The sequence below is a fragment of the Oncorhynchus gorbuscha genome, linkage group LG12 (assembly GCF_021184085.1).
Source record: "Oncorhynchus gorbuscha isolate QuinsamMale2020 ecotype Even-year linkage group LG12, OgorEven_v1.0, whole genome shotgun sequence".
Lineage (NCBI taxonomy): Eukaryota > Metazoa > Chordata > Actinopteri > Salmoniformes > Salmonidae > Oncorhynchus > Oncorhynchus gorbuscha.
Window position 1 is genome coordinate 8,772,397 of NC_060184.1, and position 25,000 is coordinate 8,797,396.

The following is a 25,000-nucleotide window of genomic DNA, read 5'->3' on the forward strand; positions in this document are numbered from 1 at the left end:
GTCATCAGCATGAAGCAACGGGAACTGGGATTCGTCCGGACAAGGCAATGTTTTTCCACTCCTCAAATGGTACCAGTGTTGGTGATCGCGTGGCCACTGGCTCCGCTTCTTCTTCGTGTATTTAGTTGCTAGGAGACCGTTGTGGTCGTCTGCTGTAATAGCCAATCCGTGACCAGGACCGACGAGTCGTACGTTTCCCGAGATGCCATTCTGCACACCACTGTTGTACTGCACCGTTATTTGCCTGCTTGTTTCCCACTTGTCAGCTCGCAAGATTGTTGCCATTCTCCTTCGACCTCTCTCATCAACAGACTGTTTACACCCACAGGACAGCCGCTGACTGGATATTTGTTGCACCGTTTCTCTGTAAATCCAAGACATTGCTGGGCGTGAAAAGCCCAGGAGACACGGATGTTTTCTGAGCTACTGGAACCCGGCATGCCTGGCGCCGACAATCAGACAGTCGCTTCAGTCACTCGTTTTTATAACGCTCAACAGAACAGTAACTGAATGTCTTGATGCCTGTCTGCCTGCTTTATATAGCAAGACACAGCCACGTGACTCACTGTCTGTAGGAGAGAACCATTTCTGGTGAATGGGGTGGTGTACCTAATAAACTGGCCACCGTGTATAGTGTATATATTGTGTGTGTAGTAGGGTTGTAATGATGTTAGTATGGTGACTCCAGGCAGTAAGGAAGGAAAGGAAAGAAAAGAGAGGGAGACAGACACACAGACAGACAGACACACAGCCAGACAGACACACAGCCAGACAGACACACAGCCAGACTATGAAGGGGCCTTCATGTCTTGAGGAAAACCATCATAATGTCGGACACGACAACCTTATGTTATCACCCAGTCACCACCCAGTCACAAACCAATCACCACCCAGTCACAACCCAATCACCACCCAGTCACAACCCAATCACCACCCAGTCACAACCCAATCACCACCCAGTCACAACCCAATCACCACCCAGTCACAACCCAATCACCACCCAGTCACGAACCAATCACCACCCAGTCACAAACCAATCACCACCCAGTCACGAACCAATCACCACCCAGTCACCACCGTTTATATTCCATGCGACAGCACAACATATTTCACATAAAGTACGTTTTTTTGAAGGACCATATCGTTTAGCCGGCTATGTATGCGTTTCTTTGTCGAGGAAAAACTAGTGGTATGACAACACTAGGTGTGTGTGTGTGTGTGTGTGTGTGTGTGTGTGTGTGTGTGTGTGTGTGTGTGTGTGTGTGTGTGTGTGTGTGTGTGTGTGTGTGTGTGTGTGTGTGTGTGTGTGTGTGTATATGTGTCCTCCTACCCGTTTAGAGAGGCCAATGTTCCTCTCTCCCTCTCCTCCCAGTTCATTCCTGAAACAAGGACAGTTCAGCACCAGATCGTTGCTCTTCTCATCACCAGGGTCTAGGGCAGGGTTAGTGGTGTGAGTCCCTCCCTGTCCCGTGCCCCCCTCCTTCCCGCTCAGCTCCTCCTGGGATCCGCACGGAGACCCGCCCCCGCCGCATACCCCGCTCTGATTGGACGAGAGCGAGGAAGTGGCGGAGGCCGTGGCGGATGCCGAGGCAGCGGCCGCAGCGGAGGCGCCCGTGGTGGTGTTCTTGCGTTTCCCGCCGGACTGTCGACCCTGGATGGCCTCGTTGAGGTCGAAGAGGATACTCTGCACGTCAAAGTGAGCGAAGCCCTTCTGACAGGACCAGGGTTTGGGAGGAGGGCCGCTGACATCCTCCCGCACCCCATCTTCCACATCAGACCCAGCCCGGGACGAGTCACCCTCGGCCTTGACGCTGCGGAGCTTCCTGAAGATGGACTCCCCTCCAGTCTCCGACTGGAATCAGATAAGATCATGACTTTATTATCCCCCGTAGGGAAATGTTGTTTGCATCACTGTGCATATATTAAAAACATTAAACAATGTGCATATATTAAAAACATTAAACAATGTGTATATATTAAAAACATTAAACAATGTGCATATATTAAAAACATTAAACAATGTGTATATATTAAAAACATTAAACAATGTGCATATATTAAAAACATTAAACAATGTGCATATATTAAAAACATTAAACAATGTGCATATATTAAAAACATTAAACAATGTGCATATATTAAAAACATTAAACAATGTGCATATATTAAAAACATTAAACAATGTGTATATATTAAAAACATTAAACAATGTGTATATATTAAAAACATTAAACAATGTGCATATATTAAAAACATTAAACAATGTGCATATATTAAAAACATTAAACAATGTGTTTATATTAAAAACATTAAACAATGTGCATATATTAAAAACATTAAACAATGTGTTTATATTAAAAACATTAAACAATGTGCATATATTAAAAACATTAAACAATGTGTATGGATAAAAACAATTATTGATTTTAATATAATATTGGTGTAAAGTACAGACTCATAACACATTAAAAAACAAACATATTAAGCATAGACATGACAATGTGACCCGTTTCAAGAAACAGTCTAGCAGGAGAAGCGGTAACATTTTTCATTTCTTTTTTAGCTAAATGTTGTTGTTTTTTTGGCAGAAATGTCTTCTGGAATGTGAACTTTCATGACAGTGATTGGGAAGGAATGTGATCGGTGCGGCAGGGTAGCCTAGTGGTTAGAGTGTAGAGGAGGCAGGGTAGCCTAGTGGTTAGAGTGTAGAGGAGGCAGGTAGTCTAGTGGTTAGAGCGTAGAGGAGGCAGGTAGTCTAGTGGTTAGAGCGTAGAGGAGGCAGGTAGTCTAGTGGTTAGAGTGTAGAGGAGGCAGGGTAGCCTAGTGGTTAGAGTGTAGAGGTGGCAGGTAGTCTAGTGGTTAGAGTGTAGAGGAGGCAGGTAGTCTAATGGTTAGAGTGTAGAGGAGGCAGGTAGTCTAGTGGTTAGAGTGTAGAGGCGGCAGGGTAGCCTAGTGGTTAGAGTGTAGAGGTGGCAGGTAGTCTAGTGGTTAGAGTGTAGAGGTGGCAGGTAGTCTAGTGGTTAGAGTGTAGAGGAGGCAGGTAGTCTAGTGGTTAGAGTGTAGAGGCGGCAGGGTAGCCTAGTGGTTAGAGTGTAGAGGCGGCAGGGTAGCCTAGTGGTTAGAGTGTAGAGGAAGCAGGTAGTCTAGTGGTTAGAGTGTAGAGGAGGCAGGTAGTCTAGTGGTTAGAGCGTAGAGGAGGCAGGTAGTCTAGTGGTTAGAGTGTCGAGGAGGCAGGGTAGCCTAGTGGTTAGAGCGTAGAGGAGGCAGGTAGTCTAGTGGTTAGAGTGTAGAGGAGGCAGGGTAGCCTAGTGGTTAGAGTGTAGAGGAGGCAGGTAGTCTAGTGGTTAGAGCGTAGAGGAGGTAGGTAGTCTAGTGGTTAGAGTGTAGAGGAGGCAGGTAGTCTAGTGGTTAGAGTGTAGAGGAGGCAGGTAGTCTAGTGGTTAGAGTGTAGAGGAGGCAGGTAGTCTAGTGGTTGGAGTGTAGAGGCGGCAGGGTAGCCTAGTGGTTAGAGCATTGGACTAGTAACCGGAAGGTTGCAAGTTCAAATCCCCGAGCTGACAAGGTACAAATCTGTCGTTCTGCCCCTGAACAGGCAGTTAACCCACTGTCATTGACAGTTATTGAAAATAAGAATTTGTTCTTAACTGACTTGCCTGGTTAAATAAAGGTAAAAATATTTTTAAAAAACAGTGTTGTTGACCGAGTTTTGAAACCAGTGGTGGAATGCCTGGTAGGAAGTGGAGAGTCGAAAACAGAACACAGAAGGTTGTTTTATAAACACCCGTCTCTGGATTACATCTTTAAACTAGGAGCAACCATGGCAACCGTGACCGAGAGGGAAAAGCATTCATCCATGTAAACGAATAAGAGTCAAGCTACATTTTCAGATATTATACATTTCTAATTTCATTGCAAGTTTAAGCATACTGTTAGGTAGCTAACATTGAACCTAGTTGGTTAGTTTTAGCTATCTGCAGATTCATGCAGGGTGCATGAGTTGGGATTATGGTTCCTTGTTTAGCTAGCTAGCTACGTCAAACACTATGCAAGTAACAATAAACTCAGATTTTGTTTTATTTCATGTGAAGAACATGGTCTGCACCAAAGTCAGATTAGGATATAGGCCAAGGACTAGATAGGGTATTTTAACTACTACTACTACTTTCACCACTTCTAGTCTTGAAATATTTGGTTGTTTACTACACCACCTTACTCACTATGTTTAGCACATGGCCTCACGTGTGAAACGTTAAAGAGATGGGTGGGGCTAAAGCTTAAGAGGGTGTGAATGATGTTGAATAGGTGTAGACAAAAATATATCTCCAGTAGGTGTACCAAAAAACTCAAGGGCCATTTTCTTAAAATGTGGGATTACCCATTTATCAATTTACAAAACTGAATTACTTTCCCATTGTTCCTAAACTGCAGAGTTTGATATACCATTTTCTAGTTCTGAGTCTCTACTTTTATCCAGTGTAAAAAAAACACAATTTCAAATTTTGCTACACAGGACCGAATCGAGGTGGTGGGTCAGAATTACAGACAAGATAAATACAATCGTTCAGTTTTTTTGTTTAACATGGTCGCTGGTTCCTGATCTTCTGAGAACACCGTTTGAGGAGTCACCTGCATTTTGAGAGGAATGGGAGATGCAGTAGAGGACTGCAATGTTGAGGCAGAGGGTTCGTAATGAGCACGACTGATTACTACTCTGAACTGTGAGTGGTGAGCTTTCTGGCGACCAGAGCTGATGAGGCATCACACAAGTGGGTGCCATACATTGTGAAGCAGAAGTCGAGTGGTTACGCAACTCAGGCTGGTTCCAAGATCGAGCTATGTGCTGTTCCTCTCCATCTTTGGAGGATTCATGCATTCACCGATGTATTGGTTGACCTAGCTAGATACGGCTAGGCTACTCATGATGATGTATTGGTTGACCTAGCTAGATACGGCTAGGCTACTCATGATGATGTATTGGTTGACCCAGCTAGATACGGCTAGGCTACTCATGATGATGTATTGGTTGACCTAGCTAACTATAGCTAGGCTACTCATGAGGATGTATTGGTTGACCTAGCTAGATACGGCTAGGCTACTCATGATGATGTATTGGTTGACCTAGCTAGCTATAGCTAGGCTACTCATGATGATGTAGCTAGGCTACTAGCTAGGCTAGGCTACTCATGATGATGTATTGGTTGACCTAGCTAGATACGGCTAGGCTACTCATGATGATGTATTGGTTGCTAGCTATAGCTAGCTGATGATGTATTGGTTGACCTAGCCAACTATAGCTAGGCTACTCATGATACGGCTAGGATGTATTGGTTGACCTAGCTAGTATTGGTTGACCTAGGCTAGGCTACTCTATGGCTAGGCTACTCATGAGGATGTATTGGTTGACCTAGCTAGCTATAGCTAGGCTACTCATGATGATGTATTGGTTGACCTAGCTAGCTACGGCTAGGCTACTCATGATGATGTATTGGTTGACCTAGCTAGCTATAGCTAGGCTACTCATGATGATGTATTGGTTGACCTAGCCAACTATAGCTAGGCTACTCATGATGATGAGGATGTATTGGCTTGACTCATGAGATGTATTGGTTGACCTAGCTAGCTATGGCTAGGCTATTGGCTTGCTAGCTATAGCTAGGCTACTCATGATGATGTATTGGTTGACCTAGCCAACTATAGCTAGGCTACTCATGAGGATGTATTGGTTGACCTAGCTAGCTATGGCTAGGCTACTCATGAGGATGTATTGGTTGACTAGCTATGATATAGCTAGCTAGGCTCATGACTATGGCTACTCTATAGCTAGGCTACTCATGAGGATGTATTGGTTGACCTAGCTAGCTATGGCTAGGCTACTCATGAGGATGTATTGGTTGACCTAGCTAGCTATGGCTAGGCTACTCATGAGGATGTATTGGTTGACCTAGCTAGCTATGGCTAGGCTACTCATGAGGATGTATTGGTTGACCTAGCTAGCTATGGCTAGGCTACTCATGATGATGTATTGGTTGACCTAGCTAGATACGGCTAGGCTACTCATGATGATGTATTGGTTGACCTAGCTAGATATGACCTCATGATGCTAGGCTACTCATGATGATGTATTGGTTGACCTAGCTAGCTATAGCTAGGCTACTCATGATGATGTATTGGTTGACCTAGCTAGCTATTACTAGGCTACTCATGATTATGTATTGGTTGACCTAGCCAACTATAGCTAGGCTACTCATAATGTATTGGTTGACCTAGCTTGCTATAGCTAGGCTACTCATGAGGATGTATTGGTTGACCTAACTAGCTTCAGCTAGGCTACTCATAATGTATTGGTTGACCTAGCTTGCTATAGCTAGGCTACTCATGAGATGTATTGGTTGACCTAGCTAGCTATAGCTAGGCTACTCATAATGTATTGGTTGACCTAGCTTGCTATAGCTAGGCTACTCATGAGGATGTATTGTTGACCTGACCTAAGGCTACTCATAATGTATTGGTTGACCTAGCAGCTAGGCTACTCATGAGGATGTATTGGTTGACCTAACTAGCTTCAGCTAGGCTACTCATAATGTATTGGTTGACCTAGCTAGCTATAGCTAGGCTACTCATGAGGATGGATTGGTTGACCTAGCTAGCTATAACTAGGCTACTCATAATGTATTGGTTGACCTAGCTAGCTATAGCTAGGCTACTCATAATGTATTGGTTGACCTAGCTTGCTATAGCTAGGCTACTCATGAGGATGTATTGGTTGACCTAACTAGCTTCAGCTAGGCTACTCATAAGGTATTGGTTGACCTAGCTAGCTATAGCTAGGCTACTCATAATGTATTGGTTGACCTAGCTTGCTATAGCTAGGCTACTCATGAGGATGTATTGGTTGACCTAACTAGCTTCAGCTAGGCTACTCATAATGTATTGGTTGACCTAACTAGCTTCAGCTAGGCTACTCATAATGTATTGGTTGACCTAGCTAGCTATAGCTAGGCTACTCATAATGTATTGGTTGACCTAGCTAGCTATAGCTAGGCTACTCATAATGTATTGGTTGACCTAGCTAGCTATAGCTAGGCTACTCATAATGTATTGGTTGACCTAACTAGCTTCAGCTAGGCTACTCATGAGGATCTATTGGTTGACCTAACTAGCTTCAGCTAGGCTACTCATAATGTATTGGTTGACCTAGCTAGCTATAGCTAGGCTACTCATAATGTATTGGTTGACCTAGCTAGCTATAGCTAGGCTACTCATAATGTATTGGTTGACCTAGCTAGCTATAGCTAGGCTACTCATAATGTATTGGTTGACCTAACTAGCTTCAGCTAGGCTACTCATGAGGATCTATTGGTTGACCTAACTAGCTTCAGCTAGGCTACTCATAATGTATTGGTTGACCTAGCTAGCTATAGCTAGGCTACTCATAATGTATTGGTTGACCTAGCTAGCTATAGCTAGGCTACTCATAATGTATTGGTTGACCTAGCTAGCTATAGCTAGGCTACTCATAATGTATTGGTTGACCTAGCTAGCTATAGCTAGGCTACTCATAATGTATTGGTTGACCTAGCTTGCTATGGCTAGGCTACTCATGCTAATGTATGGCCTGTTTTTTGCTTTTGAAGCACTTTGAGATGTTTTTCTGTTGTCAAAAGGGCTCTAGACATTTATTAAATCATTATAATTATTAACATTAATGAGAAATGCAGGTGTTCTACCTTGGACCTCCTCTTCAGGTGTTTCTCTCTTTCCTTCAGGCGACTGGCGGGGCTACCTCTGGTAGGACCCAGGGGTCCATCAGGTAGATCCAGGGCAGCCTGTTTGTGCGGGGCCACCGTCAGCAGCTCACCAAGTCTGTCCGGCGCCGGGCTGCGTTGATCAGGAGCCTCCTGGGACGTATAGCCCTTGAATGAATGAAGTTTACGTGACACATTTAAAATACAGACAATAAGTGTATTCAACACTTTCATCCATCATCCTCTGGAATTCTTCGTACATTTTTTCCGTGTTCTTTTTTTAAAATATACTAATTGTTTTTACATCATCGATAAAATACCTTGAGCATATCGAAGAAGCTCTCCCCTGAGCCTGCATGTTTGTCTATGGAGGAGGTGCTTCCGTACTCTCGGTGCATGGGCGTCCAGCCGGAGAAGGACCAGCCCTCGCCCCCGTCACCCTCTAACTCAGAGATAGTGATGTCACTGTTGGAGCGCTGGCGGATACGCCTCATGCCTTTACGCGGCGAGCCCTGGTAGCCGTCTGGCGACAGGTAGCGGTTGTCTTTGCTGTGATGTCTGCTGTGGTGCATCTTGCTCTTCAGGGTGTTGTGGATGTTCCGGAGCATCGAGGAGTCCTGAGGGCTGATCAGGTGGCCCAGTTTAGCCGACAGGTTGCTATGGGCCGAGCCTGAACCCGAGCTCCGATCTCGCTCTCCGCGTTCCCCGGCCGACCCGCGTTCCCCGGCCGACCCGCGTTCCCCGGCCGACCCGCGTTCCCCGGCCGACCCGCGTTCCCCGGCCGACCCGCCTGACCCACATTCTCCGCCACCGAAGATGACATGGTGGAACTCGGGGAGTCCGTATCTACGGTGATGTGCCACACCCCGCCCGTTCCATCCCGTTTTGGGGGCCAGTCTGCCACGCGGGCCCTGACTCCCATCTTAGGAACCCCCGGGGTGGAGGAGGAAGAGGAGCCGGATGAGGAAGAGGAAGTGAGGTGGGTGCTCTCCGAGCGAGGTGGGGGGGCGCCACCATTGGGGAGGCGCAGGCGACGGGTGTAGAATTCATCAGAGGCAGGTACCGAGCCGCCCACCGAACGCTCCGTCTGAGACCGCTTCAGACTGGTCATGGTGGAGTTAGGGGGTAAGGTGGGGTAAGGGAGAGCTCAGCAGTAGAGATGGAGCATTATGCCCAGGGAGAGGAGAGGATAGAGAGCCTCACAGAGCATGGGTGGCTGGGAGGACTGGAGGAGGAAGAGAAAGGCAGGGCAGACAGAAGGTTGTTGCTAGTGTTGGTCCTCCTCAGGTCTGTATGCTGCGTCGGTCTCTGGTGAACTCTACAGGAGAGAGAGGAAGAGGAGAGAGAGAGAGGAAGAAGGAAAGAAGAGGAGAGAGAGGAAGAGACAAAACGAAGAAGAGGAGAGAGAGGAGAGAAAGAGGAGAGAGGAGGAAGAGAGGAAGAGGAGAAGAGGAGGAGAAAGAGGAAGAAGAGAGATAGTTAGAGGGTTAGAGGTTAGGTTTAGGCCTCTATGTCAGAGATGCCTTTGTCATGGCTACAACAACTGAAGTTGTTTTTTATCCAGCAGAAGAAACAGACTCTCACTCTTCACTAACCGGCTGGTGATGTGGCAGTTGGCAAGGTGGTAGGCACAGCTTGTCCCATTAATCAATCATAAAATGTAGGATTAGCTAATAACTGCGAAACAAACATTCTGGATAAAATAGAGAACCATGAATGATTGAATGAATTATTTATTGATCAGCATTTTGATATGCTCGGAAAAGAAAATGGGATAAATCGAAGCCAAAACAAAAAGAGAGGAAGGACATCTCCTCGAGCGAAACTGAAGGGAAACCGTCAAATTCTAAATGTAATAATTGGAGGGGGACATTTTTTAGAAGTATGTCTCCAGAATACGGAGCGGAGCACCGCTTACAAGCATGAGAGAACAGTAAAATAAAATAAACTGGATCTATTGCCTGGACTACTGGGGGACGTTGAGGCATTAAAAACAGGAATGGATTACAGTAACAAAAATGGAAGAAATCCGAGCGGAAAAATTAGACAAAGAAAAGTACCGTGGACTCCCTAAAACACACTACAGAGACGCTACGGCATGAGAATAAAACAATGAAAGCAGAATCACTTGATATAAGGTGCAGAAGTATGAAGATTAATATTGTTATAATGGGAATAAAGGAGGATGGAAACAGTCAACGGAGGGGGGGGGGGGGTCAAGGTTTTCACGAAACGTAATCTCAAGATGACGGACGAACAGGTGGAAACGATTGATTTTCAAAGAGCTCACGATTTCGGTGGCAGAGGGGAGGGAAGGCCCCGTCCGATAGTAGCTAGGCTAACTCCGTACCAAAATGAAGATTAACTTGCTACAACAGGATAGGGAGCTGAAGGAAAACAAAAATGTGTGTGGGTGGTTGGCTTTACTCGCTCTAGATTGTCAGTACTGCATGTCTTCTTTGCGATCGTGTCATGGCTGTGTCGGGGTCGACTGTAAGTTAAACGTATGTATCCCTATATGGGTAGCGTGAGGCCTAAAACACGTTTCTACTGGCAGGACATAATGTCATAATGAGGACTACATGTCTCTGCTGATAGGACTATAACAGGACATGATGAGGACTACATGTCTCTCTGCTGATAGGACTATAACAGGACATGATGAGGACTACATGTCTCTCCGCTGATAGGACTATAACAGGACATGAGGACTACATGTCTCTCTGCTGATAGGACTATAACAGGACATGATGAGGACTACATGTCTCTCCGCTGATAGGACTATAACAGGACATGATGAGGACTACATGTCTCTCCGCTGATAGGACTATAACAGGACATGATGAGGACTACATGTCTCTCTGCTGATAGGACTATAACAGGACATGATGAGGACTACATGTCTCTCCGCTGATAGGACTATAACAGGACATGATGATGTCTCTCTGCGGATAGGACTACATGACTCTCTCTGCTGATAGGACTATAACAGGACATGATGAGGACTACATGTCTGCTGATAGGACTATAACAGGACATGATAGGACTATAACAGGACATGATGAGGACTACATGTCTCTCTGCTGATAGGACTATAACAGGACATGATGAGGACTACATGTCTCTCTGCTGATAGGACTATAACAGGACATGATGAGGACTACATGTCTCTCTGCTGATAGGACTATAACAGGACATGATGAGGACTACATGTCTCTCCGCTGTATATTAAGTAGCATTGTTTAAAGTGGCTAGTGATACATGTATTACATAAAGATGCAGTAGATGATACAGGGTACAGTATATACATATACTAGAGCAGTCTTGGCTGCATTGTTAGCTCCCCACTCATGCTGCACAGAAGTTAACACACTTGAATAATGCGTCACAGCATGTAGAAATGTTGAAACTGTTAATTACTGTTCGCCAAACAATGTCCATACAAGCTAGAACACAATGCAAGACAATACCGGCAGCTTACAACTTTAATTGCAGGCTAACTTTCTTTGTTAGCTTACAGCTGAAGCAACATCAATTCACTACCCTAGTACTTTGTGATATTACACAAACCATAACGCCAAATATGCTGATTTCAAAGATGATTGTCACCAAAAACTTTATTAATTCACTTCGTCTCCCTCGCCACCAAAAACAAATTCATTTCATCTCCCTTGCCTCCCATTTGGGTTTCAACTAGATTCCATAGCCAGGTTCTGCCTCACAAATCAAGTCATTACTTTCTATAAGAGACAGAGCAGACTTTTTTTTTATAAAAGAAGAGATTGATCAGAACAATAAAAAAATAGTTCCTTCAGAAAGTATTCATACCCCTTGACTTATTCCATATTGTGTTGTGTTACAGAATTCAAAATAGATTTAATTTTTTCTTAAATTCTGACCCATCTCATGTTTTTAGAAATCGTTGCAAATGTAATGGAAAATAAATACAGAAATATTTAAATTTACATACACACTTGAGTCAATACTTTGTAGAAGCACCTTCGGCAGCGATTACAGCTGGGAGTCTTTCTGGGCAAGTCTCTAAGAGCTTTGCACATCTGGATTGGTATACACTGAACAAAAATACAAATGCAACACAAAGAGTTGGTCCCATGTTTTATGAGCGAAAAAAAAAGATCCCAGAAATGTTCCATGTTCCAATGTTCCATGTTCCATATTCCAATGTTCCAAAAAGCTTATAACTCACAAATGTGTTTACATCCCTGTTAGTGAGCATTTCTCGTTTGCCAAGACAATCCATTAAACCTGACAGGTGTGGCATATCAAGAAGTTGATTAAACAGCATCTATCATTACACAGGTGCACCTTGCGCTGGGGACAATAAAAGGCCTCTCTAAAATGTGCCGTTTTCACCCAACACACCAATCCAAATTATTCTCTCAGCATGTCCAGCCCACTCATTATCTCAGCCAATCATGGCTAACGGGAAGGTTGCTGACTTTTTCTTTGGTTTCCAACAGGGCTATAGATTTGGGTGAGGTTTTTTTCTTGCCTGAGTAGCCTTGTTTCACTGCCAAAAATACAATGAAACCATCTAATGTTCTGCAAAAGTACAGGTATCCTAGTCATATAATTAACATCCAATCACATTAATCGTTACTCTCTCGCTGGAATTCCACTAACGGTCCTTATGGAGCCAAACATAGCTGCTGCTCATTCTGTGGAGACACATACCAGTGGAGACACACTACCAGCAGTACTACACCTGCACCTGTCGACAACACAAGTTGTTCTGCTTCCACGAGCACATCCAATGCTAGCATCAGTAATTCTACATTTGTTGTTAGCACAGCTAGCATGGACACTGACATTTGTGAATCTGATGCAGCTGAAGAGCTACTGCCCCCTTACCCGGGAAAACACGAGCAAAATACAGGGACGTTGGACCATCAAAAGTGACGCAAATATGATGAGAACTACATTGATTTGGGGTTCACTTATATTGGGAGTAGTGCCTTTCCTCAGCCAGTGTGTTATATGTGCACGTACTATCTCACAACTCGATTAAACCTTTACTCTTGCGCAGACATTTAGAAACAAAAAATAAGCCTCATCTAATATTTTTCAAGAACTGGACAGTTTTGTGACATCAAATGGACTTTGGTGGGTAAGATGTGTTGGTATCTGTACTGTTGGCGCAAAAGCCAAGACAGGGAGACATAGTGGAGTGGTAACACGCGTGCAAGCAGTTGCTCCCGACACCACTTGGGTCCACTGCAGCATCCACCGAGAGGCTCTTGGGTACACTGCAGCATCCACCGAGAGGCTCTTACACTGCAGCATCCACCGAGAGGCTCTTGGGTACACTGCAGCATCCACCTAGAGGCTCTTGGGTACACTGCAGCATCCATCCACACTGCAGCATCCACCTAGAGGCTCTTGGGTACACTGCAGCATCCACCTAGAGGCTCTTGGGTACACTGCAGCATCCACCGAGAGGCTCTTGGGCAGCATCCACCGAGAGGCTCTTGGGTCCACTGCAGCATCCACCGAGAGGCTCTTGGGTCCACTGCAGCATCCACCGAGAGGCTCTTGGGTCCACTGCAGCATCCACCAGGCTCTGGGCAGCATCCACAGAGAGGCTCTTGGGTACACTGCAGCATCCACCGAGAGGCTCTTGGGTACACTGCAGCATCCACTGCAGAGAGGCTCTTGGGTACACTGCAGCATGCAGCATCCACCGAGAGGCTCTTGGGTACACTGCAGCTCCGAGAGGCTCTTGGGTACACTGCAGCATCCACCGAGAGGCTCTTGGGTCCACTGCAGCATCCACCGAGAGGCTCTTGCTGCCAAGAGAATGCCTGAAAGCTTGAAAGACGTTTTGGACACAACAGTGAAAACGGTTTACCTTGTTAAAGCAAGGCCCCTGAAGTCCCATGTATTTTCTGCACTATGTAATGATATGGGCAGCGACCATGTAACGCTTTTACAACATACAGAAGTGCTCTGGTTATCAAGGGGCAAAGTATTGACACGTTTCTTTTAATTGAGAGACGAGCTTAACGTTCAACACTGACCATAATTGTCACCTGTCTGACCTCTTGCATGATGATGAGTTTCTCACACTACTGGGCCTATCTGGGTGATGTTTTTTCTCACCTGAATGATCTGAATCTAGGATTACAGGGACTCTCTGCAACTATATTCAAAGTGCGGGACAAAATTGAGGCTATGATTTAGAAGTTGGAGAAGTTTTTCTGTCTGCATTAATAAGGACAACACACAGGTCTTTCCATCATTGTATGATTTTTAGTGCAAATGAACTCAAGCTTACAGACAATGTCAAATGTGATATAGCGAAGCCCCCGAGTGAGTTGGGTGCGCAATTACTTTCCCAAAACGGATGACACAAACAACTGGATCGTTATCCATCGAAATTGCAACAAGCGGTTTTGTGAAAATAGAATTTAATCAGACGCCACTGCCAGATTAATAGATTGGGCAGTGCTCAGAGTATCCTGCCTTGGCAAATCACGCTGTTAAGACACTGATGCCCTTTGCAACCATGTACCTATGTGAGAGTGGATTCTCGGCCCTCACTAGCATGAAAACTAAATACAGGAACAGACTGTGTGGAAAATGAAAACAATAAACCCAACACAGGCACAGACTGTGTGGAATTTCCAATGAATAAATGATTTAAGATAAAGTATTGATTATTATTATATTGTTATTTGTGACTCTCTCATTCTTATGTTTAATAAACATTGTGTGTGGCAGGCTTACAATGATGGCAAAAAACAACATTGCAGAGTTATGTGCTATTTTCCATGAACAAAAGGTTTTAGATGTAAGATTGTTAAATAAAGAGCTAAATTATTGACTATTATTAAAAAATATTATTTGTGCCCCGTTAGAGCTCTGTCACTTCCCACGAGCCAGTTTATGACAAAAACTCACACTCTTTCTCATGTTTTATAAATGTATCGTATAGTGTGTGTGTGTGGCAGGCTTACAATGACGGCAAAGAACAACATTTGAGAGTGCGCTGACCCTGGTGCTAGAGGGGGTACAGCTGGAGGTTGAATGTTTGAAGGGGTACGGGACAATAACACGTTTGGGAACCCCTGAACTACAGCATCAGTAACAAAGACTATATTATGAATCTCTATTCCCTACAGCATCATTAACAAAGACTATATTATATTACATATCTATTCCCTACATTATCATGTTAAGGTATAGGGGGCAGCATTTTCACTTTTGGATAAATAGCGTGCCCAATTTCAACTTCCTGCTAGTCATCCCCAGAATATAAGATATGTATATTATTAGTAGATTTGGATAGAAAACACTCTGTTTGAATCATGTCTGTGAGTATAACAGAACAGGCAAAACCCCGAGAACAAACTGTTCAGAATTATTATTTGTTTTGCCTCTGACTGTTCCCTGAGTTGTCTTTGCCAAAGGATATTTCTTAGGAACCTGTTTTCAGTACCTACCGCTTCCACTGGATGTCACCAGTCTTTGGAATTTGGTTGAGGTTATTCATTTGTGCAATGAAGAAGAAGCACATCCAGGAACAACGTTACACTATTGAGTTGCGCAAGACGTAAAAAGGAGCACGGTTTGTTTACTTCCTGTATTGAAAACAGATTACGCCGTCTACAATTTGATCGATTATTAACGTTTAAAAATACCTAAAGTTGAATTACAAAAATAGTTTGAAATATTTTGTCAAAGTTTATAGGCAACATTTGAAATATTTTGTAGTGACGTTGCGTTTTTTTGGAAGCTGTTTTTTTCTGGATCAAACGCGTCAAATAAATTGACATTTGGATATATATGGACGGAATTGAACAAAAGGACCAATTGTGATGTTTATGGGACATATTGGAGTGCCAACAAAAGAAGCTCGTCAAAGGTAAGGCATGATTTATATTTTATTTCTGCGTTTTGTGTTGCGCCTGCAGGGTTGAAATATGCTACTCTCTTTGTTGACATTGTGCTATCATCAGATAATAGCTTCTTATGCTTTCGCCGAAAAGCCTTTTAAAAATCTGACACGTTGGCTGGATTCACAACGAGTGTAGCTTTAATTGAGTATCTTACATGTGTGATTTAATGAAAGTCTGATTTTTATATAATTTTTTTTGAATTTGCCGCGCTGCATTTTACCTGTTTTTTTTCCAAGTGGGACACAACCGTCCCCTATTCCACAAGAAGTTAACATTAACCATGACCCTATTAGACATCTCTATTCCCTACATTATCATTAACCATGGCTATATTAGACATCTCTATTCCCTACATTATCATTAACCATGACTATATTTGACATCTCTATTCCCTACATTATCATTAACCATGGCTATATTAGACATCTCTATTCCCTTCATTATCATTAACCATGACTATATTAGACCTCTATTCCCTACATTATCAATAACCATGACTATATTAGACATCTCCATTCCCTACATTATCATTAACCATGACTACATTAGACATCTCTATTCCCTACATTATCATTAACCATGACTATATTAGACATCTGTATTCCCTACATTATAATTAACCATGACTATATTAGACATCTCTATTCCCTACATTATAATTAACCATGACTACATTAGACATCTCTATTCCCTACATTATCATTAACCATGACTATATTAGACATCTCCATTCCCTACATTATCATTAACCATGACTACATTAGACATCTCCATTCCCTACATTATCATTAACCATGACTATATTAGACCTCTATTCCCTACATTATCAATAACCATGACTATATTAGACATCTCTATTCCCTACATTATAAATAACCATGACTATATTAGACATCTCTCCCTACATTATAATTAACCATGACTACATTAGACATCTCTATTCCCTACATTATCATTAACCATGACTATATTAGACCACTATTCCCTACATTATCATTAACCATGACTATATTAGACATCTCTATTCCCTACATTATCATTAACCATGACTATATTAGACCACTATTCCCTACATTATCATTAACCATGACTATATTAGACATCTCTATTCCCTACATTATCATTAACCATGACTATATGGGACCGACGGCCCTGTCGCTGGAGGACGGACCGACGGCCCTGTCGCTGGAGGACGGACCGACGGCCCTGTCGCTGGAGGACGGACCGACGGCCCTGTCGCTGGAGGACGGACCGACGGCCCTGTCGCTGGAGGACGGACCGACGGTCCTGTCGCTGGAGGACGGACCGACGGCCCTGTCGCTGGAGGATGGACCGACGGCCCTGTCGCTGGAGGACGGACCGACGGCCCTGTCGCTGGAGGACGGACCGTTGGCCCTGTCGCTGGAGGATGGACCGACGGCCCTGTCGCTGGAGGATGGACCGACGGCCCTGTCGCTGGAGGACGGACCGACGGCAAAGCACAAACACAAAGTACAAACTCTCGTCTAGTCTGCAGTGCCAGAAGCATAGTTAGACAACTGATCAATGTTGATGACACAGATGTTGCATGCTGCCGACTGCCTCCCCCCCACACACACACACACACACACACACACAAACACACTAATGATGGTCTGCTCTTCTCCGTATCCCAGCAACCACCTGCCAAGTGTCTGTCCCGCTCTCCCCGCTGGGCTGAGGTACAAACTAATGAGTGAGTGTGTGTGTGTGTGTGTGGGTGGGTGGGTGGGTGGGCGTAAGTGTGTGTGTTGGTGTGACATTCCACAGTCATGTTAGCCCTAATTAGCCAGAGAGAACACCAGCAGCAACCTTCACCAACACACTGGGTGAAAGACAGTGATGAGATGGGGGTTAACACTGTAGTGTAGGTCCTATATACATTAACCAGTTAAATGTTTGGACACACCTACTCATTCCAGTGTTTTTCTTTATTTTCACTATTTTCACCAGAATAATAGTGAAGACATCAAAACAATGAAATAGCACATATGGAATCATGTGATGTGGAATCAAATCACAATATATTTGAGATTCTTCAAAGTAGCCACCCTTTTCCTTGATGACAGCTTTGCACACTCTTGGCATTCTCTCAACCAGCTCCATGAGATATTCACCTGGAATGCATTTCAATTAACAGATGTGCCTTCTTAAAAGTTACATTTGTGGGATTGCATTCCTTCTTAAAGTGTTTGAGCCAATCCATGAGTTGTGTTGTGACAAGGTAGGAGTGGTGTACAGAAGATAGCCATATATGGTAAAAGACCAAGTCCATATTATGGGAAGAACAAGGTAGGGGTGGTGTACAGAAGATAGCCATATATGGTAAAAGACCAAGTCCATATTATGGGAAGAACAAGGTAGGAGTGGTGTACAGAAGATAGCCATATATGGTAAAAGACCAAGTCCATATTATGGGAAGAACAAGGTAGGGGTGGTGTACAGAAGATAGCCCTATATGGTAAAAGACCAAGTCCATATTATGGGAAGAACAAGGTAGGGGTGGTGTACAGAAGATAGCCCTATATGGTAAAAGACCAAGTCCATATTATGGGAAGAACAAGGTAGGGGTGGTGTACAGAAGATAGCCATATATGGTAAAAGACCAAGTCCATATTATGGGAAGAACAAGGTAGGGGTGGTGTACAGAAGATAGCCCTATATGGTAAAAGACCAAGTCCATATTATGGGAAGAACAAGGTAGGGGTGGTGTACAGAAGATAGCCCTATATGGTAAAAGACCAAGTCCATATTATGGGAAGAACAAGGTAGGGGTGGTGTACAGAAGATAGCCATATATGGTAAAAGACCAAGTCCATATTATGGGAAGAACAAGGTAGGGGTGGTGTACAGAAGATAGCCATATATGGTAAAAGACCAAGTCCATATTATGGGAAGAACAAGGTAGGGGTGGTGTACAGAAGATAGCCATATATGGTAAAAGACCAAGTCCATATTATGGGAAGAACAAGGTAGGGGTGGTGTACAGAAGATAGCCATATATGGTAAAAGACCAAGTCCATATTATGGGAAGAACAAGGTAGGGGTGGTGTACAGAAGATAGCCCTATATGGTAAAAGACCAAGTCCATATTATGGGAAGAACAAGGTAGGGGTGGTGTACAGAAGATAGCCCTATTTGGTAAAAGACCAAGTCCATATTATGGGAAGAACAAGGTAGGGGTGGTGTACAGAAGATAGCCCTATTTGGTAAAAGACCAAGTCCATATTATGGGAAGAACAAGGTAGGGGTGGTGTACAGAAGATAGCCCTATATGGTAAAAGACCAAGTCCATATTATGGGAAGAACAAGGTAGGGGTGGTGTACAGAAGATAGCCATATATGGTAAAAGACCAAGTCCATATTATGGGAAGAACAAGGTAGGGGTGGTGTACAGAAGATAGCCATATATGGTAAAAGACCAAGTCCATATTATGGGAAGAACAAGGTAGGGGTGGTGTACAGAAGATAGCCATATATGGTAAAAGACCAAGTCCATATTATGGGAAGAACAAGGTAGGGGTGGTGTACAGAAGATAGCCATATATGGTAAAAGACCAAGTCCATATTATGGGAAGAACAAGGTAGGGGTGGTGTACAGAAGATAGCCATATATGGTAAAAGACCAAGTCCATATTATGGGAAGAACAAGGTAGGGGTGGTGTACAGAAGATAGCCATATATGGTAAAAGACCAAGTCCATATTATGGGAAGAACAAGGTAGGGGTGGTGTACAGAAGATAGCCATATATGGTAAAAGACCAAGTCCATATTATGGGAAGAACAAGGTAGGGGTGGTGTACAGAAGATAGCCATATATGGTAAAAGACCAAGTCCATATTATGGGAAGAACAAGGTAGGGGTGGTGTACAGAAGATAGCCATATATGGTAAAAGACCAAGTCCATATTATGGGAAGAACAAGGTAGGGGTGGTGTACAGAAGATAGCCATATATGGTAAAAGACCAAGTCCATATTATGGGAAGAACAAGGTAGGGGTGGTGTACAGAAGATAGCCATATATGGTAAAAGACCAAGTCCATATTATGGGAAGAACAAGGTAGGGGTGGTGTACAGAAGATAGCCATATATGGTAAAAGACCAAGTCCATATTATGGGAAGAACAAGGTAGGGGTGGTGTACAGAAGATAGCCATATATGGTAAAAGACCAAGTCCATATTATGGGAAGAACAAGGTAGGGGTGGTGTACAGAAGATAGCCATATATGGTAAAAGACCAAGTCCATATTATGGGAAGAACAAGGTAGGGGTGGTGTACAGAAGATAGCCATATATGGTAAAAGACCAAGTCCATATTATGGGAAGAACAAGGTAGGGGTGGTGTACAGAAGATAGCCATATATGGTAAAAGACCAAGTCCATATTATGGGAAGAACAAGGTAGGGGTGGTGTACAGAAGATAGCCATATATGGTAAAAGACCAAGTCCATATTATGGGAAGAACAAGGTAGGGGTGGTGTACAGAAGATAGCCATATATGGTAAAAGACCAAGTCCATATTATGGGAAGAACAAGGTAGGGGTGGTGTACAGAAGATAGCCCTATATGGTAAAAGACCAAGTCCATATTATGGGAAGAACAAGGTAGGGGTGGTGTACAGAAGATAGCCATATATGGTAAAAGACCAAGTCCATATTATGGGAAGAACAAGGTAGGGGTGGTGTACAGAAGATAGCCATATATGGTAAAAGACCAAGTCCATATTATGGGAAGAACAAGGTAGGGGTGGTGTACAGAAGATAGCCATATATGGTAAAAGACCAAGTCCATATTATGGGAAGAACAAGGTAGGGGTGGTGTACAGAAGATAGCCATATATGGTAAAAGACCAAGTCCATATTATGGGAAGAACAAGGTAGGGGTGGTGTACAGAAGATAGCCATATATGGTAAAAGACCAAGTCCATATTATGGGAAGAACAAGGTAGGGGTGGTGTACAGAAGATAGCCATATATGGTAAAAGACCAAGTCCATATTATGGGAAGAACAAGGTAGGGGTGGTGTACAGAAGATAGCCATATATGGTAAAAGACCAAGTCCATATTATGGGAAGAACAAGGTAGGGGTGGTGTACAGAAGATAGCCATATATGGTAAAAGACCAAGTCCATATTATGGGAAGAACAAGGTAGGGGTGGTGTACAGAAGATAGCCATATATGGTAAAAGACCAAGTCCATATTATGGGAAGAACAAGGTAGGGGTGGTGTACAGAAGATAGCCCTATATGGTAAAAGACCAAGTCCATATTATGGGAAGAACAAGGTAGGGGTGGTGTACAGAAGATAGCCATATATGGTAAAAGACCAAGTCCATATTATGGGAAGAACAAGGTAGGGGTGGTGTACAGAAGATAGCCATATATGGTAAAAGACCAAGTCCATATTATGGGAAGAACAAGGTAGGGGTGGTGTACAGAAGATAGCCATATATGGTAAAAGACCAAGTCCATATTATGGGAAGAACAAGGTAGGGGTGGTGTACAGAAGATAGCCATATATGGTAAAAGACCAAGTCCATATTATGGGAAGAACAAGGTAGGGGTGGTGTACAGAAGATAGCCATATATGGTAAAAGACCAAGTCCATATTATGGGAAGAACAAGGTAGGGGTGGTGTACAGAAGATAGCCATATATGGTAAAAGACCAAGTCCATATTATGGGAAGAACAAGGTAGGGGTGGTGTACAGAAGATAGCCATATATGGTAAAAGACCAAGTCCATATTATGGGAAGAACAAGGTAGGGGTGGTGTACAGAAGATAGCCATATATGGTAAAAGACCAAGTCCATATTATGGGAAGAACAAGGTAGGGGTGGTGTACAGAAGATAGCCATATATGGTAAAAGACCAAGTCCATATTATGGGAAGAACAAGGTAGGGGTGGTGTACAGAAGATAGCCATATATGGTAAAAGACCAAGTCCATATTATGGGAAGAACAAGGTAGGGGTGGTATACAGAAGATAGCCATATATGGTAAAAGACCAAGTCCATATTATGGGAAGAACAAGGTAGGGGTGGTGTACAGAAGATAGCCATATATGGTAAAAGACCAAGTCCATATTATGGGAAGAACAAGGTAGGGGTGGTGTACAGAAGATAGCCATATATGGTAAAAGACCAAGTCCATATTATGGGAAGAACAAGGTAGGGGTGGTATACAGAAGATAGCCATATATGGTAAAAGACCAAGTCCATATTATGGGAAGAACAAGGTAGGGGTGGTGTACAGAAGATAGCCATATATGGTAAAAGACCAAGTCCATATTATGGGAAGAACAAGGTAGGGGTGGTGTACAGAAGATAGCCATATATGGTAAAAGACCAAGTCCATATTATGGGAAGAACAAGGTAGGGGTGGTGTACAGAAGATAGCCATATATGGTAAAAGACCAAGTCCATATTATGGGAAGAACAAGGTAGGGGTGGTGTACAGAAGATAGCCATATATGGTAAAAGACCAAGTCCATATTATGGGAAGAACAAGGTAGGGGTGGTATACAGAAGATAGCCATATATGGTAAAAGACCAAGTCCATATTATGGGAAGAACAAGGTAGGGGTGGTGTACAGAAGATAGCCATATATGGTAAAAGACCAAGTCCATATTATGGGAAGAACAAGGTAGGGGTGGTATACAGAAGATAGCCATATATGGTAAAAGACCAAGTCCATATTATGGGAAGAACAAGGTAGGGGTGGTGTACAGAAGATAGCCATATATGGTAAAAGACCAAGTCCATATTATGGGAAGAACAAGGTAGGGGTGGTGTACAGAAGATAGCCATATATGGTAAAAGACCAAGTCCATATTATGGGAAGAACAAGGTAGGGGTGGTGTACAGAAGATAGCCATATATGGTAAAAGACCAAGTCCATATTATGGGAAGAACAAGGTAGGGGTGGTGTACAGAAGATAGCCATATATGGTAAAAGACCAAGTCCATATTATGGGAAGAACAAGGTAGGGGTGGTGTACAGAAGATAGCCATATATGGTAAAAGACCAAGTCCATATTATGGGAAGAACAAGGTAGGGGTGGTGTACAGAAGATAGCCATATATGGTAAAAGACCAAGTCCATATTATGGGAAGAACAAGGTAGGGGTGGTGTACAGAAGATAGCCATATATGGTAAAAGACCAAGTCCATATTATGGGAAGAACAAGGTAGGGGTGGTGTACAGAAGATAGCCATATATGGTAAAAGACCAAGTCCATATTATGGGAAGAACAAGGTAGGGGTGGTGTACAGAAGATAGCCATATATGGTAAAAGACCAAGTCCATATTATGGGAAGAACAAGGTAGGGGTGGTGTACAGAAGATAGCCATATATGGTAAAAGACCAAGTCCATATTATGGGAAGAACAAGGTAGGGGTGGTGTACAGAAGATAGCCATATATGGTAAAAGACCAAGTCCATATTATGGGAAGAACAAGGTAGGGGTGGTGTACAGAAGATAGCCATATATGGTAAAAGACCAAGTCCATATTATGGGAAGAACAAGGTAGGGGTGGTGTACAGAAGATAGCCATATATGGTAAAAGACCAAGTCCATATTATGGGAAGAACAAGGTAGGGGTGGTGTACAGAAGATAGCCATATATGGTAAAAGACCAAGTCCATATTATGGGAAGAACAAGGTAGGGGTGGTGTACAGAAGATAGCCATATATGGTAAAAGACCAAGTCCATATTATGGGAAGAACAAGGTAGGGGTGGTGTACAGAAGATAGCCATATATGGTAAAAGACCAAGTCCATATTATGGGAAGAACAAGGTAGGGGTGGTGTACAGAAGATAGCCATATATGGTAAAAGACCAAGTCCATATTATGGGAAGAACAAGGTAGGGGTGGTGTACAGAAGATAGCCCTATATGGTAAAAGACCAAGTCCATATTATGGGAAGAACAAGGTAGGGGTGGTGTACAGAAGATAGCCATATATGGTAAAAGACCAAGTCCATATTATGGGAAGAACAAGGTAGGGGTGGTGTACAGAAGATAGCCCTATTTGGTAAAAGACCAAGTCCATATTATGGGAAGAACAGCTCCAATAAGCAAAGAGAGTCGACAGTCCATCATTACTTTAAGACATGAAGGGCTGTCAATCCGGACAATTTCAAGAACTTTGAAAGTTTCTTCAAGTGCAGTCGCAAAAACCATCAAGCGTTATGATGAAACTGGCTCTCATGTCGACCGCCACAGGACAGGAAGACCCAGAGTTACCTCTGGAAATCTGTCCTTTTCGGTTCCAACAACCGTGTCTTTGTGAGAAGCAGAGTAGGTGAACAGATTATCTCCCTATATGTGGTTCCCACCGTGAAGCATGGAGGAGGAGGTGTGACGGTGCTTTGCTGGTGACACCGTTAAGTGATTTATTTAGAGTTCAAGGCACACTTAACCAGCGTGGCTATCACAGCATTCTGCATGAATACGCCGTCCCATTTGGTTTGCGCTTAGTGGGACTGTCATTTATTTTTCAACAGGACAGTGACCCAACACATCTCCTGTCACTGTGTGCTCCCTCTCCGGCCTCTAGGTCACCAGGCTAATCGTTTTAGTGCACACCTGTCACCACAGTTACGCGCACCTGCGCGTCATCAGACTCACCTCAACTCCATCACCTCCCTGATTACCTTCCCTATATATATATATATGTGTGTGTGTGTGTGTGTGTGTCTGTGTGTCTGTGTGTGTGTGGGTGGGTGGGCGTAAGTGTGTGTGTTAGTGTGACATTCCACAGTCATGTTAGCCCTAATTAGCCAGAGAGAACACCAGCAGCAACCTTCACCAACACACTGGGTGAAAGACAGTGATGAGATGGAGGTTAACACTGTAGTGTAGGTCCTATATTCATTAACCATTAACCAACACTCACTCCCTGAACTTGCTTCCCGACTCTTGGACAACAGAGCGAAATAAAAGCAGCCAACAAGTGCCCAGCACATGTGAGAACTCCTTCAAGACTGTTGGAAAAGCATTCCAGGTAAAGCTGGTTGACAGAATGCCAACAGTGTGCAAAGATGTCATCAAGGAAAAGGGTGGCTACTTTGAAGAATCTGTTTAACACTTTTTTGGTTACTACATGATTCCATGTGTGTTATTTAATAGTTTTGATATCTTCACTATTATTCTCCATTGTATGTATGTAGAATGTAGAAAATAGTACAAAATTAAGAAAAACACTTGAATGAGTAGGAGTGTCCAAACGTTTGACTGGTTCTCTATGTACAAAGTGCCTCAGGCCTGTCTGATTATCCAGGGACAAAGCGACTAGGCAACAGGATAGATAATA

General features: G+C 43.4%; 1 protein-coding gene across 2 annotated transcripts in view; it reads right to left on the bottom strand.

Moving 5' to 3' along the window:
* The window catches only part of LOC123990498 (signal-induced proliferation-associated 1-like protein 1), a 264,229-nt gene that overhangs the window by 115,684 nt on the left and 123,545 nt on the right, over positions 1-25,000 (bottom strand). Inside the window, exons 3-6 of one of the 2 annotated variants that reach the window (XM_046291049.1) lie at positions 8,616-9,063; positions 8,066-8,547; positions 7,728-7,913; positions 1,331-1,852 (exon numbers count right to left, since the gene is read on the bottom strand). In XM_046291049.1, coding sequence (XP_046147005.1) covers positions 1,331-1,852; positions 7,728-7,913; positions 8,066-8,547; positions 8,616-8,856 — 1,431 coding nt within the window. In that variant the 5' untranslated portion in view covers positions 8,857-9,063. Of the gene's footprint in view, positions 1-1,330; positions 1,853-7,727; positions 7,914-8,065; positions 8,548-8,615; positions 9,064-25,000 lie in introns of those variants that run through there. The other variant, XM_046291048.1, reaches the window with a different exon arrangement.